The 18,911-nt window shown below is 51.8% G+C and overlaps 1 protein-coding gene across 5 annotated transcripts in view; it reads left to right on the top strand.

Annotated features, from left to right (window-relative positions):
* The first annotated feature begins 4,903 nt into the window (after window positions 1-4,903).
* The window catches only part of COBL (cordon-bleu WH2 repeat protein), a 179,757-nt gene continuing 165,749 nt past the window's right edge, over window positions 4,904-18,911 (top strand). For 3 of the 5 annotated variants that reach the window (XM_081079825.1, XM_081079822.1, XM_081079821.1), the window contains exon 1: window positions 4,953-5,142. In XM_081079825.1, coding sequence (XP_080935951.1) covers window positions 5,054-5,142 — 89 coding nt within the window. In that variant the 5' untranslated portion in view covers window positions 4,953-5,053. Of the gene's footprint in view, window positions 5,143-18,911 lie in introns of all 5 variants that reach the window. The other 2 variants (XM_081079827.1, XM_081079826.1) reach the window with 2 other exon arrangements.

Raw genomic sequence — 18,911 nt, 5'->3', positions numbered from 1 at the left:
TGATACCAAAGCCAGATAAGGACTGTACAAGAAAAGGAAACTACAGGCCAATATCCCTGATGAACACAGAGGTAAACTGCTCGCAGAACACTAGCGTGCCGAATTCAGGACAGTACCTCTCCGCTGTTAGAAAGCACGTGTGGTGAAAGGAGATGACCAGTGTTGGTGAAAGTGTCGAGAGAAGAGAACTGTTGGTAGGAATGTAAATTGGTGCAGGCACGATGCAAAACAGTATGGAGGTTCCTCAGAAATTAAAAATAGAACTATCATATGATCCAGCAATTCCTCTTCTGGGTATCTATCCAAAGGGGGAAAAAGATCACTATCTCGGAAAGGTATCTGCACGCCCACATTCATTGCGGCATTATTCACAGTAGCCAAGATGTGGAAACAACCTGAGTCTACGGACAAATGAGTGCCTAGAGAAAGGGTAATATATGAATATTAGTCACCATACAAAGGGGGAAATCCTGCCAATGGTGACAGCACGGATAAAGGCATTGAGGGCATGTTGCTAAGTGACATAAATCAGACGGAGAAAGACAAATGCTGTCTTATCTCACTTAAATAAATGGAGAGCACATTGATGATCGCCAGCAGCAGAGAATTGGGGTGGGAGAAATGGGGCGAAGGTGGCCAAAGGTCCACACTTGAGTTATGAGTAAGTTTGGGGGACGTCATGTACAGCATGGGGACTACACTGAACAGTGCTGTATTGCATATTGCAAAATCACTAAGAGAGTAGATCTTGGAAGTTCTCACCACGCAGAAAACAATTGTAACCATGTGAGGTGGTAGATCCTAACCAGCCTGATCGTGGCGATCATTTCGCAATACATGTATACACCAAGTCATTACACAGTGTACCTTAAGCTTACACAGCCGTCTGCCAATGATGTCTCAGTAAAGCTGGAGAAATAACAATGCCCAGCTGGAGTAGCAGGAAAATGTCCCTGCCCTTCCCTCTCCATTGCCCCTAGAGAACTCCGAGCCACCTGTAGCCCTGGGACTCTCCCCAGGGTCCCCTTGTACCGCACAGAGTAGGTGGCCTGCAGGCCTGGAGGCGCCCCCAGGCTCCCTCCTGCAGCTGTCCTCGCTGCTGTCACCATGTCTGCTTGCTGCTGCTGACAGTCCCTGCTCCAGGACCTTCCTTCACACTATCTCACAAAACACTGTCGCTCAGACGCTGTTACCTCTCAGACCTGGTAGCGACAGAACCATCCCGGCCTCTTTCTTCTCCTCGGTAAATGTGGCTTGGACACTCACTAGAAAGATGAAATTATCTCTTTGGGAAGGAGGCCATGGGTTGTCACAGCAAAGCACCAATTTGCAAAACCATAAATCAAAAGTGTAGAAAGGTCATTATCTTCCATTGGCTGGATCCCCCCACTCTTGAGCCATGTTAGGTAGCAGAGTTTTCATATGCAAAGCAGTCTGGAAAAAGATGGAATGCTGGTAATTCCAGTTTTGCTTTTTAGAATCACATCAGAGTTAAATAACATTGAACAATCATGAAGGATATAGTCTTACGTGTACTCTAGTATGTTTTGTACCTCAGCTGACTGAAAACCAGGCAAGTTCTCGAAGGCGAGATCACGTGTTAAGACAAAACACACATCGGCCCAGGTCAAAAATTCCTCTTTTGTCAAAAGTCCGTGCATGCGTGTTCAGAAGAGGCTCAAATTTCCAGAAAATGCTGCAAGGAATCCTAACCCCATTGCATAATCCTTGCGTGGGCTGAGGGTGTAGGTGCAATGTTACATAAGCTCAGGGCTGAACATCTCTGCAAAGAGGCTGAGAGAGGCTTCCTCTTGACAATGCATGATGGGAGAGCACAGCTCTTCGTGTGATCTCACCAGGAGGGAAACTGTGACAGCTGGTGGCTAAAATAAAAGCTTCATGACAGTGGCAGAATAGCCAGATTCATACATTCCCTCCATTTGCTACTTGGCAGTGAGTCCCCCACACACTTGCTGACAAATACTATTCCCTCTGCTTCTGCGTTCAAAGGCTCATAGGAGAACTGGGTGCTGGGCATACATTAAAGCCACTGTGTTTGTGCAATGCAGAGAAAAAGGGTCTTGGGTAAGGTTGCCTGGGCACACGTCTTTGCTCCATGTAACCTTGGGTGACTTGGTTAACTTCCCGAACTCTTAGTGTTTCCATCTCTAAAATGGGGACAACAATAGTATCTATCTTTCGAGTCGCCTCAAAAATTACATGATTAGTGTTGTTAATGAATTTAACATAGTGCTTTACATCCGTTCACTGTCCTCAAATGTTAACTGTTAATACAGTTAATAATTCAGTCACCACATTTATTGTCTATTAGGTACACGCAGTTGAGTTGATTATTATAATAATTATTAAAAGGGACACAAAGAATAAATGTCTACTGGTAGGTACTGGAGGGCAGTCCAGCAGAAATGAACCGGGGACAGAGAGGAGGCGGCTTCATCTCACAACCCTGTGATTTGGAGACTCTGCATTCATGAGCCTCTCCCAGAGGCCTCAGCCAGGAACAGGCCGCCTCATACCCCAGCCTTTTCTGGTCCCATCCCAACCCTCTTGGTTCCTATCCAGCTCCTATCCACACACGACGGACTCAGCTTTGGAGGTGGTGTGACCTGGAGACCCTCCCAAACCTGACCGTGATTTCAGGATTCCTGGGAGTCAGAACCCCTCCCCTGTGTTTCCTACTCAGTTGCTAATACCTGATACCACTTTGTGGGATGATCCCATCCCTTGGATTAATGGCTGGTGGCTCTGCAAATGGATTAGCCTGACGAGGAGCAACAGGTGAGGTGGCACCAGTTATCGGCGACCCCTAATCAAAGAACAGGGTATAGTATGAGATGGCCCCGTCTCTGAGGTCAAGCTACCCCTACGTTCCAGTTTTACTGTGCTTGGTCCTGCCCATAAATTACCATTTTTGAAAACACATACCGCAAGTTTTTAAACGGGAGGTTAATACTATATAATAGTATATAATACCATACAGTTTTCTCAGCTATGGCACCAAAGCTATAAGCAACAGAAGACGAAATTAATTGAAATTCATCAAAGGTGAAAAATTTTGTGTTTCAAAAGACACCACCAAGACTGTGAAGGAATAATTCACAAGGGAGAAAATATTTGCAAGGCGTGTATCTGATAAGGACTCCTGCACAGAACATAGCAAGGTCCCGCAGAACGTAACCACTGCGCTGCGGTAGCTTGACGCTGGCCAAAGCAGGAGCATTTCCACCACAAAAATGCCCTTGCCTTCCACCAGACCTATCGGCTGGGCTTCCTCCTGGGGTCCTCAGCGGGCTCCAGGCCCACCCCCACCAGTCCACTTCTGGGCTGCGGCCCCTCCCAGGCTGCCCTGTGTACACGTATCCAGAGCAAGGAGGTGCCCCAGAGACACTGGGGAGGACCCCTGATCCCATGGCCTCCAGGCGGGTGGAGGGAGCTGTAGAGATTCAGCCGTTCAGTAGTGTTCTCATCACTGTGGGCAACCCCTGCACGCTGCCCGTCACTGTCCTAGGTGCTGGGGTGCAGTGATGAATAAGACAAAGGCCCAGTGCTGAGAGCACTGCTACAGCAGGAGGCGGGGACAATGACCCGACACAATGCATCCTGACATGACAAGCAGACACATTTATGTCCCATTCAGGTAGAACGTATACACCACATTCATCTGTTTACAAGTGTATCAAACATAGAGTTCTTTATAAATACAAATAAACTTTATTAAAATACATGTCACAAATACACACACACATAAATGCAGAAGAAAAATAACGCAGGACAAGGGGAGCAGCAGGCTGTGCTTTCATTCTCCTGCCTCCGGGAGGCTGGTGTTTGAGCAGAGACTGGGTTCCAACAGCAGGAGGGAAATCCTGTGGGACAGCACCCCAAGCCGAGGCCCCAGGCAGCAAAGGGCAGGGGATTGGGAGAAGGCAGCGCAGGCTGAGCTGCAGGGCAACGAGCTCCAGGGTCAGGCGCGCAGGTGCAAGCCCCGTGCACGGTGAGGGCCCGCCTGACTGCCCAGGACCTCGCCGGCTGGGACGAGGACTGCACGGAGCCCACACTGCTCCGCCGCCTTTGTTACCACGCACGCTGGGGACCAGTGGACAGAGGCTCAGCCAGGTCTGACAGCTCATCCAAGCAGGGGTCCGCCCACACTGATCAGGCTGCAGGCTCATCAGATCAGCTTCTTACTGGCCTTTTAATTCCAGTCGTAGGAACCGCAGGAAATTGTCCTTTTGGTCAGTCAGACTTCACACTAACCCAAGTGTCCTGTGACTGTGGGTGGGTTAGGAGCATGAAGGTGAACCTCAGGCAGACCAGGGTGACTCGCTCTGGACCCAGCGCGGGCTGCCTCTGCTGGCATTCCCGCCACCCGCCCTGCTCCTCCTCCCCGTCCCCGCCCCCCCACGCCCCCGCACGGCACTCCTTCGCGGGGTTGTGCAACCGCAGCGCCCCGCCGACCAGCTTGGCAAACTTGAGCGTGTTTCCAAACGGAGCTCCCGGTGGCGCGGCCGGGCCCGCTCCAGCCCCATTGTTTCCAACACCGCGGGCCGCGGGTGGGGGTGGGCGGGACGCCGCGTTTCTCTCCAGGTCCCAGGCGCTGCGGGCGGGGCCCACTCCGCGCCTCGCCGCCCCGGGGATCCGTCGCGCGGTGAAGGCTCCGCTGGTTTCCGGGCAGAGCGCGCGGCGCGGCCGCCCCCGCCCCTCCCGCCGCCCCCGCCCCCGCCCCCGCCCCCGCCCGCCTCACCGCTGCCAGGTGCCTCCACGGCCGCGGCTCCTCCCCGCCTTCGCGCGCGTCCGGACCGACCCGGCGCAGAAGGGGCGCACGCGCTGCGGGGCGGGGACGGGGAGCAGCCGGGACGCGCCCCCGGCGGGGGGGCGGGCGGGCGGGGCGGCCCCGGGGAGCGGCGCACCTGGCTCCCGGCGCCCCCCCGCGCCAGCCCCTCCCCGCGCGGCCCGGCCCCTTCCCGCCTCCCCCCGGCGCGCTGTCCTGCGCCGGCCCGCGTGGGCGGACGATGGGTCAGCGCGGAAAAAGTGAATGAGGGCGGCGGGGCCAGCGCCTGACTCGGCCGGGCCCGCGGGCTCCATGGACGCGCAGCTCGGCTCGGCGGCCAAGCCCCCCACCGGGTAAGCGCCGGGCTCCGCGGGGCCGGGGGCGCGGGGCAGGGGCGCGGGCGGCGGCGCTCGGGGGGGGGGGGGGTGCACGCTGTGCGCCCGGGTCGTTGCCCAGGTGACAGTGTCACGTTGAGGCCCGAGCATGTTTCGCGTGTGTGCGCGCGCCGGCCCCTGGGGGGGTGCCCGCGGGCAGAGTCCCCACGGGGCCCCGGCGCCCTGGAGCTCCCCGGCCTTCGCCCGCGGGTGGGAAGGCGGTGCAGGCCCGGCCTCCGGCTCCAGCTGTCACTGAAAGGCCGCCTGCGCGCGGGCGGTCAAGTGCCCCCACCCTGGGCCACGGCGCCCGCAAAATGGAGGGGAGGTTTCGCGACTTGTAAGATGTGGGGGTCCCGAGGGTCGTGCAGAGGGCGCTGCCCTGGGGGTTTCCAGAACGACCAGTCCCCCTCCCCGGCCTGCTTCTCTGGGGTCCCCGGGACGGTGGACCCCGCGCGGGGGGAGACCCCGGGCTAGGACCCGAGAGCGGGGCTTGGTCCCCGCCTCTGCCGCACCTGAGCGGAGTGGAACGGCCTCCTCCGTGCGTGTGCGCTCACGTGTCGCACACACTTGACTCTCAGAGAGTAAAACTCCTTGTGCCAGGGAAACAGAGCAGCGCTTTCCCCGGACCGTGAGCCGCGTGGGAGCCGCGGGACGCCCCCCCGGGACGCCCCCCCAGGCCGCCGGCCTTTCGGACTCGTCTGCAGCACAAGTGTTACGAGTCCTGCAAATGGAGTGACGGCGGGGCCGGCCCGCACCTGCCCCCAATGCGCCCACTTTCCACTCTAGCGACTGGTCTTGACCCGGGCCGCTTTGGGGACAACTAATCTGTTTTCTGTGCACTTGTGGTTCCCTGACTCACTCAGGCCTGCGCCCATAGGCCTCCGTGCTGCCCGAGTCTGCAAGAGGTTTTCAAACCGGCTCTTCTTTTTTAAACTCTCCCTTGAACGCCAGGAAAACAGGGAGCCAGGAGGTTAGCAAGTTAAATAACGCAGAAGCTGAGGAATGTGAAAAAGAACTTTTTTTTTTTTTTTTTTTTGTGGTGCCCTTAGTGGTGGTTATGTAATTCCCTCTGAGCAAGCAAGTCTTCCCCCGAAAAGAAAATAAGTGTGGGAACCCATTTTCATGGTAATGAGCACCCCGACATGACAGAAATGTGAAGCAAAATTTCTTTTAAATCGGTGGCTTTGGTGGCCTGTGTGATGAGCCTGTTTAAGGGACTGAATCACTTTGTCACTGTCATCACCTTATACGTAAATATGAAGGAGAGAACATTTAAGAGGCCAGCAAACGTGTGTCCGGAGCGTTTGTAAAGTCCTTTAAAGGAATCTGATTATAGGAGTGGGACGGTGACTAGTGAGACGGGGCACTGTGTCCAGCCTGGTGCCGGATCAGGGAGACGGAACCCAGCATCTGGTCCTCACCATGGTTTTCCGAGCTCTGGGTGGCCTGCACACTGCGTCCTCCCAGGAAACAAAGGCCTTGTCCCATGGATGTGATAAAACACCAAATTGTTATTACGGATACATGTCGCTTCTTTTCCCACACTCAACTCACAGCATCTGATCTGCTTGTTTCACCGTCTTTGTCCAAGAAATGTAGATGCATGGCTTTTCCCTTCTGACATGTCGAGTTATTTTATCAATTGTCATTTGTTTTTGTACGTTTAGAGAAGAGACATCTAGGAAATGTCAGTGTGCTTGTGTTTTCCAGACAGGAATTACTTGTTTAATAATGAGCAACTGTCAATTAAAACCTGAGGGGAGAAACGGTCTTGGGCGTTTGGAGTCTCTTATGTGATTGAGGGGTCATGCCTGTGGACCAGGAAGCAGAGATACGGGTGTGAAATTTCGGGCTTTCGTACCTGTTTGCGCCAGTCAGGTCCTGATGGCTGTCCACTGCAGTGACTGTTTCCTCTTCTCCGACCTGCTCTTTTGTGGCCTGACAAGGAGGCCGAGCCTGCCATGCGCTCCAGGGACATGAAGGTCGTTTCCTCTGACACTGCAAGCGATGGTTATCAAATCAGACTTGCAGTCAGTGATCAGTTTTCCACATGATGGTGAACAGCTGACATCATGCACTTGTCCTTGGCTGGGGCTAACAGTCTTGTTCTTGTGTAGAAACGAGCTGGTTGGGGATGAGGACTTTAGAATGTCACAGTATAAAATCAGGTCTTCAAAGCCCTTCTTGAGGGCCGCTGGGGGCCAGAGAAGTTAGGGAATAAATTCACAGATCAGATGACTGGTTAAATTATTAATAGGTGGTTGTTAGTTATATTTGCTGAGGGCATAAGTATGCATTTTTAGTTTGATTGAAATGATATGTTTTTAGTAGTAATTTCATGAAGACAATGTTTTACGACTGACTTAACTGACTGGAAAATATTTTTTTAGGAAGGAGGACATGTGCAGAAAGAAAAGAACAAGTCAGACTTGGTGTGACTTCAAGGGATTTTAGAGTTCAGGGGAAGTGTAATAATTAACAGAATATTCTAGAATACAAGAAAAGGCCAATTACCTTCTGGTAAAGTTCTCAAATATTTTTAAGTCCATTTAAGATTATCCGTTTACTTTGAATTTATCTGTTTCTTTGTAAGATGCATTCCAGTAATCGGTTATGGAACAGTGTTAAATTTCGCAGTGGACCTATATGAATAAGAATGTGTTGGGTTTGTCAGGGATACTGGTTAATTTTTTTTCTATGGAGAAAACACATATTTCTGCAGAACGGAATACTCTCCCGTGATGTGAAATGTCCAAAGAGCTGGCACATTTGATCAGTAAGCATGGTGCATTCAAGCACTATGCTTACGTAAAATTCAGTGGGACGTTGCTGATCAAGTTCATCAAAATATGAGCTTCATGTAGACATGACTGGTATCACATCTCTGCATAAATTTGTATTTATTTAATCAAGTTACTAGAAAAGGAATGATTTTAAAAAAAATTAATCTAAGTGGGTAGTGTGCGCTGCTCTTGTCCTGTCAACACCCAACGTGATATTAAGTAGAAGAGGCTTGCTATGATGACATTTTCTATTCAACTCTCACAGCATACAAATATTAATGGAATGTTAACACGTGTACACCATAATAAGACATTTGGGTTTCTCTTTAAGTTTTCCAGGCTTTTGGCTAACATGTTAGAGAATTTGTTTACATTCTTTAAAATGATAACATGTATAATTATTTGTTACATTCAGCTTTTCCCATTTAATTTGAGGTATGTTTTTCAAAAGGTGTTACTTCTGAACTATTCTCCTTTTTTTCTATTAATTTATTAGGGTAACAATGGTGAATAACATTAGATGACACCTTATTTTCATGTTAGCAGTTCAGCTAAGAAAGTCAAAGTTAGGGTGATGTAAAGTGGAAAGTAGGATCTTGATAATTTTTCTCAATAAATTACAGGAGTTGGACATTTCCCTGTTACAATATCAGACAATCTTTGAGCTTTTAAATATGTCTCAGTGGCTATGGTTGTTAAGGATGATGAAACTGCAGTGTGATTAAATTTAAATTTGTAACGTGTTGGGCCTGTCCCTGTCCTGCCTCCAGGAACTGTGGCCTGCAGCCCCGTCCCACCCCCGTGTTCCCTGTATACCCTTCACCAGAGCCCAGGCAGAGTGACAGCCCCACCCACGCAGCTCAGGGGTCAGTGGCCTCTTTGATCTGGGATTTGTGTGCACCCAAGAGTGCTCCCCTAATTATTAAGAAAATAAGATTATAGGCTGTGTCTGCACCCCCATAACAAGTAGTTTAGGTTTCTAGACCTTTTGTGCTTTGTTACTAAGTTTATCATTGAATTTAATTGCATTTGATCAGAAGTTTTAAAAAGTGAGCAGAAATATTTGATACCATAGTAGTGTTTACATCATGGGGTGCAAATTTAAAATATAGAAACAGTGGGTTCTGATTTAGACTTAAACTAAGTAAAAGCACGTGGTATGGGGTCAACGTTTTCATTATGTGTGTTCTCCCACGGCTCCTTGTCTCCCATCCACATTGAATGGTGAGGTCTGTGGATTCTGTGTGGGGGTTAATTTCAGTTATGCACTTTCAGTTTCTTTGTACTATAACAGAACGTAGATTTGATATGTATGCACGCTTTCATATATCTTCATCCGTACTTTTTCTCCACTTAAAATATTTCATTGTGACCTATACCATTGGTGTCTAGATGTATGTTACGATATTGATAATATGCCTTTGTACTCTTTTATGATTTTCATTTTTTTAAGCAAACTTTAAATGTTACCCTCCCCAGCCCCTCCCCATTTTACGCCTTTGCTTCCTGACTGTCTCTGGTCAGTTGAATGTTTACTGTTCAGGGCCACTTGCCGGCTTTCAGCTGCCTCTCCCCGCAGTAGTCATTAAACCTTTTCTCGTGTGTACTTTATGTGGTTTGAGGCTAATGATGGTCATTGTTTTCAAGACCTAATGGTATTGATTCCAGGCTAGACTTTGCCATGTCCTCTGGTGTGACAAAATGACGAGTCTCCAGCCATGTCTGTTTCCTCTTGTCTGGCTTAAAGCCCAAGCCCCTCTGGAGGAAGCTCACCTCCCAGCTGGAAGATACTTTGTAGCCTGTAGGGTTTTTCATGCTTCTGTCTGGTCTCCCTACTTAGCCTTGGTCTACAGGTCCAGTCCAATTAGAATAAATTCCACAGCCCGAAACATTTCTATTAAAAAAAGGAAAAAGCTTTTCAAGCAATTGTGAGCATGTATTTTATTTAGCTGCATTTGACTAGACAGCTTCTCAGACCACAAATACTTTTGCAGATCCAATCCCCACCTCCACCACACCGAGTGATGCCTTTTTTAAGAGACACTGATTGCTTTAGATAAGTCATTGAAGCCCTCATCCCTTTAAAAACATGTATATATGTGTGTATACATACACATATATGATACAAATCTCCAAAGACGAGCCAGATAAATCCTGGACTATCTGGGTCATTGATCCTGGTTCTTTGATCACCCCCTTATCTCGTTGCCCAGGAGCCCGGGTGAGGAACCATTGTCTTAGGGACGGGACGGGCCCCCTCCCGGCAGGCAGCAGGCTGTCCTTTCTTTGTGGGGCAGGTGGGTGCGCATGTCCCTGCGCGCCCGGAGGGCAGTGGCTTTCTGGGCCAGGCGGGGTGGCTTTCCCTCATCACAAAGACCTTCTGTGTGGCAGTTATCCCATTTGACTTTCTCCAATCGAACGTGACAGGAAGACTTGGGGGGACGAGCACTGGCTCGGGAATGGGAAGGCCTGGTGGGTGGGTCCCAACATCAGCTCTGAGGACTCCGCTGACCCTCCTTAGTGTCCCCTCCCCCGCCCAGATGTTCAGTGTCCACGTCTGTCCAGCACAGGGGCCGCTGAGCACTGAACATGTGGCCAGTGCGACCGAGGCACCGGGGTTTTCACTTTCTTTCATTTTCATCATTGAAATGTCAGTAGCCCTGAGTGGCCGGTGGTGCCACTGTGGACGGCCAACTCCAGGGTCTCTTTGGTCACTGTCCCTTTGTCCTTTCTGAACCAGACCTCCGCCTGCTTTGCCATACTTTCTCTCTCCTCCTGGCCCACAGCTGCAGCCCTGGCCTCTCCGGCTTCCCCCAGGCCTGGGAGAGTCCCTCCTGGACTGCCACCTCTGTGGGGAGTCGCTAACAGGATTTGGGTTTTCTCTAAGTGTCTGTAACCCACTGAAGTCTGAGCTCGGACACAGGGATGGTACTCGGCGAGCGTCTGTGGTGCAGCACATGGCACCCAGACCGAGCCCAGGAAGTCAGTCCTGCAACACCTTCCCACGGAGGGTGTTGGAAGAGGCTCTCAAGACTCACATAAGCTCTAAAATCATTACCTTTGAAGTGTTCCCAGAAACTCGAAATACCTCCTAAAAAAAAAAAAAAGGCCTCTTGTCCTTAAACTGCCACTTAATCTTGTTTTTGCCAGACTATGTGACAGCAGATCAGTTGTCGCCCAAATATTTCGGACTCTGCTCAGATGCAGCTTGCCAGCTGTGGGTCCTGGGCCCTGCAGAGTGGAGAGGTGTTAGTTGTCTCATTTGAGAAACATAAAGTGACTGTATCAGACAATCCAAAGTGACGGTGGCTTCGAGAGGAGGTCATTCTCTCTGTCCCTTATGAAACACTCAGTGCTGGTGGCCCAGAGCTGGTGCTGAGGTGTGCTACGCGCTGAATGTCTGTGTCCCCCACCCCGATTCGTACATTGATAATCCCAACCCCCATGTGATGGTGTCAGGAGGTGGGCCCTTGGGAGGTCATGAGGTCATGAGGGTGGGGCCCCCGTGACGGGATTAGTGCCCTTAGAAAGAGACCCCACAGAGAGCCCATGGCCCATCTGCTCTGTGAGGACACAGCCAAAAGTCTGGGACCCAGAAGGGGGCCCTCACCTGACCCTGCTGGCTCCCTGACCATGGACTCCCAGCCCCCAGGACTGCGAGAAATAACTTTCTATTGTTCATAAGCCACCGAGTCGGGGGGGTTTTCTCATTGCAGTCCAAATGACCAAGTCGTGGGGGGCCGGCTTCTTTGTATGTTGTTGCTCTGCCACGGCCCCCATCTGCTCCAGCCTGGCTTGCGGAGGACACCTAGAAGGGGATCGTGCCTTTCCGTTTAGGGTTTCACCTACAAGTCGTGCATTTCCGAGATCAACCCCCTCGTCTCCCTGCTGTGGTGAGACCTAAGTAGCATTTGCCATTTGTGCAGGTCAGCGGCCTCAGGGACATTCACACTGTTGTGCAACCACCACCATTTCCAGGACTTTTTTTCACTTCCCTAAACTGAAACTCTGTCCCTATTCAGCGGTGACTCCCCCGCCCCCAGCCCCTGGCACCCATCATTCTACTTCCTGTCTCTGTGAGTGTGGCACCTGGAAACAACAGACAGCGGAACCTTAGAGTGACTGGCTCGTCTCACGCAGCGCTATGCCCTCCAGGCCCCCCATGTCTAGCCTGGGCCAGAAAGTCCTTTACAAGGCGGAGCAATCCTTCATCATCTGAACACACTGCCGTGTGAACCATTCTCGGTTGTGGACACTTTTGCTCCCGCCTGTTGGCCATTGTGAAGAATGCCGCTGTGAACATGAGTGTACAGACACCTGTCCCTGTTTTGACTCCTTTCAGGTAGATGCCCAGAAGTGGGGTGGCTGGATCTAGGGGGGTTCTGTGTATAGGTTTTTACCTCCGTCCTGTCCCTACAGCGATGGAACCATTTTGCATTCCCAGCAGCAAGCAGCACAAGGCCTCCCGTCTCTCCACGTCCTCGCCACTGGCCTGTCCGGATGACCTGGCCGCTGAAAGGCTTGGCAGCAGCTTCCAGCAGTCGTTGCCAAGAGGGTCGCGGGGACTGGGAGGGCAGACTGGCAGGCGACTGTGCTCCTCCCCCTTCCACCAGGTGCTGGGGGGCCCCCGGTTTCGTCAGAATGGGTGCCCTGGCAGGTCCTTGGGCTCTGCTGGAAAACTCATCTCAGTTTGCTCTGAGCACAGCTCGCAGAACATGGTGCAGGGTTCCACAGGGTGGCTGTGGTCGACTGGCTGCCGGCATCTGGGACTCTCCCTGTGTGTCCTGAGGGTGGAGAAGGTGGAGGCACCCCGCCCTCTCCAGGAGACTCTGCCGCCCAAGGCTAGCGGTGCCAGCTTTCTGTCCGGAACAGACCAGTATGCCAACATTTTTCTCTTAATGATGTCATCTGTCACCCCTGCCATGCCATGCCCACCTTTGCTTGTTGAGGATGGGTGCCCGCCAGGAAAGGAGAAGAAGGAAGAGGGCTTCCAGGTTGTGGGGTTTGTCTCAGCATTGGTGCTCTGTGTGGCCTGAAGAGTCAGAGAATAGAAGGGAAATGAACCTACAATTACATGCAAATAGCTTGAACAATTCTATACTTACGTAGCAAACTGGTGGGAAGGAATGTGATGGAAAAACCAGCTGTGTGTGTGTGACTGCGCTGTGTGTGTGAGCATGAGTGTGTGTGTACATGCATGTGTGTACATATGTGTGTACATACATGTGTGTACATACGTGTGTGGGAGTGACAATGAAATTGAAGCTGACCTTCCAGCACTTGGCAGAGCAACAAATCCTGAAATCAGATTCTGGCAGTTTTTTCAAACCTAATGTTTTGGGAGTTGAATTTAAAAATAGGTTGGGTGGGAGTGATAATACAGCGAAAGTGTGTATCTGTGCTCACGTGGCTAATTTTGGAGACTTAAATACAGTTTTGTTGGCTGGAGCCCTATTAATTAAGAGCTGAACCCGCGGATGTCCGATACAGAAACTGTTGGCTTGGAAAGAGACAGAACCACTGTGGCCAGAACCTCATGCCACCGAGAGCTGCTCCTGCCCAGCTGCGGCTCTGCCTGCCCAGCCCGCACCAGCGGCCCTGCCCTTCCATCCTGCTGTCTGTAATTATCGTGCAGAGTTGCTTTGGGGTAGGAGTGAGGCTTTCTCCCTCCTCCTACTCTGTGTCTAAACCCCTTCGTACATAATGAGGGTTAAGGCAGCGTCCTGACACCAACACACACACACACACAGAGTGAATCACAGTCTCACAAGCACCGAGTCACCCAGTTAGAATCAGACAGTGTCCTGGGGTCGTGAAGTGTGAGCGTGCCTCATGCCCAACCACCTGCATCGCTGCCCTGCCCGCTTCTCACAGGCCTTTGGTCGTTTTGATGCACTGACCCCAAGTTCAAGCAGACGCCTGAATGAGGCCCGTGTGTGAATTTTAGAACATTCAGAAAAGGAATGAAAACTAGACTAACTTAAATTGAAAAAGACTTTAATTAAAACATTTCCTTATTAGTCATCAATACTTTTTTAACTTACCATAATGTTTCACATTTTTAGAATGACGAGTTTTGAGTTGTACATTTTTCTAAAAGGAGGAAACGAGAGTTCTTCGAAAGGTCTCGCCTTACTTGGCATTTTAGTCATCTGTGATAATGATATTTCCAGCTGACAGGAGACTCATCGTCTGCCCTGGGAGCTGGGATCCCCATAGGCCAGCCGAGCTTGGCAGCAGTCATCTCTCTGCAGCCTATGGCTAGGGTTGTCACGTGACTGTGAAGTCAGCTCCTCGTCCTGTGCTCGTCCCATCGCATAAGGCAGAAGCCCAGGGCAGTTTCCAAAGTCCCATTTGCTAAATAAAGCCCCTGTGTGGTTTCTGCAGGGAGACAGGCAGTGTCAATCAGCTGTTTCTGAACCACCCACGTTGCTCGACCGCATTTTCGTGAAGACACGGTTACTTGTGAGCATCTGTATGGCTTCTTCCTTGCCCGAGACGCAGGACACTCCCCACCTGGCATGTCTAGCTGCATACTAACTCCTGGGACCCTCATTTGGGACTTCCTGTTTGAAAGCCGCTGCACGCAGGGTGTGGGAGGAAAGGACCAGATCCAACTGCGTGGGGCACGGTGAACACATTTGTGAATGAATACAGTGCATCCCATCCAGCTGTCCTTTCTCCCCTGGCACGGTGTCTGCCCTGCCTCGTCTGGCTGAGGAATTAGTAAGCATTTCCCAGCCTCCCTTTTGTCCTGGATGTGGACTCAGCTCACTGTAGCTTGTGCCCATAGGTATACTGAAAGCCCAGACCTGTGCTGCTGCCCCACAAACGGGCGTGTGCTGACCGCAGCTGCCTGTGGGTCACCTTGGTCACTTTAGCCTTGGGGGTCACCTTAGCGTGGGGGTCACTTTCACTTGGGGGTCACCTTAGCCTGGAAGTCACCTTTGCCTGGTCCAAGCCATGACAGTCTCTCCAAGGAGCTGGGTCTCCTTTAACTCCTTTGCCCTGCAGGCCGGTGGGCTCCTTGAACAGGAACCTCCGAGGGCTGGTGTCCTCAGTCTCTGGTCCCCAGCAGGGGGGAGCTCAGAGGAAGGAGAAAGCCCGGTGGCCCTGCAGAGTTGACTGTGGTCCCTTCTGGCGGCCATTGCTGTGCTGCTCTGTTCTGACACCAAGGGACCAGGAAGGAGAAACGCACACCTCGGTGCCCTGCTGGTGTCCAGCGGGGGGCGTTTTAGTGTCATTGAGGTGCTGTACACACCGTTTCTTAGCTCACTCGGCAAACATGCGAGCGGAATAGCTCTCCATCGATTTCCCACTTCATGTTCTTTTCTAACTTGTTCTCCATCACTTTCACACAAGTAATTTATCCCTCGGGATGTTGTGCTTACCTTGCACGGAACCCTCTCCTACTCATTAGGGCCGATTGTTGTAAATGGCACGTGCAAAGTCAGGGGGAGCTACCTTTTGTCTCTTCATGTCACTGCCGGGCTGGGGAAAACATGGCTGTAGACGAGGCTTCTGAACAGCAGCCCCACAGGGAAATGATATGTTTGAAATGTTTGCTTGATGTTTACTTCTCATTTTCTGAGTGTAAAATTATACAGTGTTCTTATGTCAGGGTTTAGACTTTAACAGATGAGGTTAATGGGAAATAATGGAGGACTCGTTTGAAACTGGTCTGGCTTTAATAACATACTCGTGTGCAGGCGGTACATATGCCACTTTACTAGCATTTCTACTGAGGTAGGGTGGTGTTTTGATCATGCTGAGTGTTCACTGGCATTGACATGTGTTTTCATTAACTTCATACATGCAAAAGTGACATGTCATTGGGAAAAAACGATTTTCCCCCAGGCTTCACTTGTGTCCCTTTTTCTTTTGTCAAAGAGAAGGACAGACCACCCGCTCCTCTGCATTGGAGGGCTGGACGAGGAACACGGGCAGTTGGCAGCTGTGTGGTCCCTTCCGAGGTGAGGGTGTGACGATGGGCGGAAAGCCAGGCCTTCACATCCACTGTCTGCCACTTGAAGGCTGGCGTCCTGGGCCTGCCCAGCCCCCCAGGACTCACGTGGAGATGCTTTAACGGCTGGACGGGGGTGTAGTCTCCTGGTTGTTGGGTCGGGGAGCTTTTTACAGGAGGACTTTTGCTCCAAACCTGGGCGGGGTCCTACATCCTTGCTTGATGTCCTTTACCCATGAAGAGCATATAAAATAAATGTGTGAGCTCGGCACTGCACACAGTCAGCGATCTGTCACATACATCCTATCAGTTGCTCTGCCGACTGCGCAGAGCAAAAGCGGATGACTCCCTGCACACATTCATTTGGAAGTCAGGTGCCAGGCCGAGCACGTCTATAGGTCCCCTGGGAGAGTGTCAGAAAAGGATTGTGACCCAGACAGCAGCTCAGAGGGCATTCACACTCTCCCCACTTGCGTTGGACAGACAGCCCACATTTTGGGAAGTATGTCTACGCTTGTGCCAGGAAACATGGACGAGCTTTTGTCAGCCCTGCACCCCAAGCATGTGAACTTGGTAGAGATCCGTGTTCAGTATTTGCAACTTTGACAGACATTCCTGTTGACTGTTTAAAGCAGAGGTGTCCAAACTGCAGCCCGCGGGCCAACTGCGGCCCATGATCCATTGTTAATTGGCACGCAGCAATTCCAAAAATATATTTAGTTTACTTAAATAAACCAGGTGAGGCAATACGTACTTCACCTCGAGTGAGTGGCCCGGCTGTTTGTGTAGTTTACCACATATGGCCCTTGGTGAAAACCGTTGAAAAAGTTTGGACACCCCTGGTGAAAAGGAACGTCCTAAGGCTTGAGGGGCTGAGCTTGCCGTGGGCCTGCTGCCGCCTCAGCCTGGGTTGGGCCTGCCCCCCAGCCCCCTGCTGCCCACGCCGCCTTCAGCACCTGTAGCCCCGCAGCCCCGTGCCCTCCACCCGCTGCTGCTCTCAGTCCCACCACCCCTGCCCCGTGTTGTGTTCCTGAAAGTGATGGCTGTGTTGACCTCATAGGGGCTTTGGGCTGTGGACTCCCCATCCATGTTCGACTATGTCTCATGTCTCCAGGTTTTACAAAAGGGCACACAGCGTTTCTAAACGCAGAAATCCGAAGTTATGGTCTGTTCTGTGAACTTATTAATGGGGCTTGGGAAAATATTGCTGTATTACTGCATTTGAAAACTGATTTGTGAATGCGGACTCTGAGCAGGCAGTGGTGGAAACAAGAGCTTATTTCTAAGAATGCAACCCCACAAGTGGGTATTGTTGTCATAGTTGCAGCATTAGGTGGGGAAAATTGAGCCAATGATTTAGCACATGCCAGAAAGTGAGTCACCACGACTGCCCGTGGGGGCAGCTGAGATGCCTGTGACATAGCCCACTGACCGAGCCCTCTGTCCCCCTGTATCATTTCTTCTTTTAGAATATGAGTAGTGAGTGGTTATGTCAGAGAGTCCTTACATTTTGAAAGCAGTGTTATCCTAGAATTGTGACTCTTTAGAAAAAATAAACTGCCCCCTCACTCTAGCAGTAGAATATCTTGGGGTAGCATTTGGAAGAAATGTGTTCCCGTACTCACTCACATGTTAATACCATGAGCAGGGTTGCAAGAGGCAAAAAGGTGACTCAAGCAGGACTCTGTCCTCCAGAGGAGAAAGGTAAGTGAGCATGAGTGGCCCCAGGGCCAGGGAAGCTCCAAGGAGGGGACAGGAGAGAGGAGGAGGGAGAGGACGACCATCAGCCCGGCGAGGACATGGTGGCGCAGGTGGGGCGGTCACGGCTCCTGCCACGTGCCCAGGCCACGCAGCACCAGGACCAGTGTCCTGGGGGCTTACCAGGCACTGCTCAGAGCACTTGTCCGTGTCACCTCCCTTGGCGCTTACAGCAGCCTGTGAGTGTGAAGTGGGTGCTCCTATTTCTCCCATTTCTAAATGAGGATCTGAGACACAAAGAGGTGAATCGGTGTGACTGGGGTCAGCCAGACACCCCCTAGTGAGCCCAGGTCTGAATCCACAGTCACGCGACCTAGCACGGCTCTTAACCCTGCCGTGTACCCTTCAATATTTGTGGAAAGGTCACTGTGGGCCCTGCACAAAGTTCTGGCCTCAGTCTAGGAAGTGGGGAGGGTTTTCTAGGAAATGTGAGCAGCGGGACCCACGCCAGGAATGCAGGTGTTGTGGGAGCAATGAGCACGGGGTCTCTGGGCCGTCTCCTGGTTTCTTACTTCATTCCCAGTGTGCCCCAGGAGAGAAGGAAACCATTTACCAGGCCTGGCTCAGGGGACCTCAGCCAGCACTCGCGTCACACAGGTGGGGACTCGGGCCCAGGCCTCCGAGCACACGCTGCTCTGTCACCACGGGACATGTTCAGTACAAAGCGCCAGGGCACGCTGGCCATGGGAACACAGCCCTCTGTGCTACGATAACTGCAGCTTGAGTGTGAAATTGAAGGCAAGCAGTCACAGATCTAGCAATAAAGGAAGAAGAAGCGAGGCCAGGGAAGCGGGTTTGGGATCAGAGATGCTGAGCCTGGGTTTGCAGCGGTCAGCCCCAGAGCCAGTGCCGCTGAGAGTGTGGTCCCTGGACCCACCGGCCATGACTGAGGATGCAGGTGATGCCCGGCACCCGGAGCTTCTGTGGCCGTTTGATGCCCCTGCGTCTCCCCCGTGTCCGCTCAGAGAGGTGCCTGGTGAGCAGGTGTGGACGGCCATGGCCTGTGGCACTGCTGTGGGGGTGCCTGTGGGCTGAGGCTTTGCGTGCATGCCATTATCCCCCTCTGTCCGTAGGTACCAACACTGGCCCTCGTGTGCGACACTGAGTCCTAGAGAGGCTAACCGACTTCCTCAGAGTCACAGACCCCACGCTTGTAGCTAGGGGGAATGTGACAGCGACCCCGTCTGCCCCCTCCCCACACCATTTCAATTGATAGTATGTTCTGGCATTCTCAGCAGGACTGC

The sequence above is a fragment of the Rhinolophus hipposideros genome (assembly GCF_964194185.1).
Source record: "Rhinolophus hipposideros genome assembly, chromosome: 18".
Classification (NCBI taxonomy): Eukaryota; Metazoa; Chordata; class Mammalia; order Chiroptera; family Rhinolophidae; genus Rhinolophus; species Rhinolophus hipposideros.
This window is presented reverse-complemented; position numbering and strand designations above follow the sequence as displayed.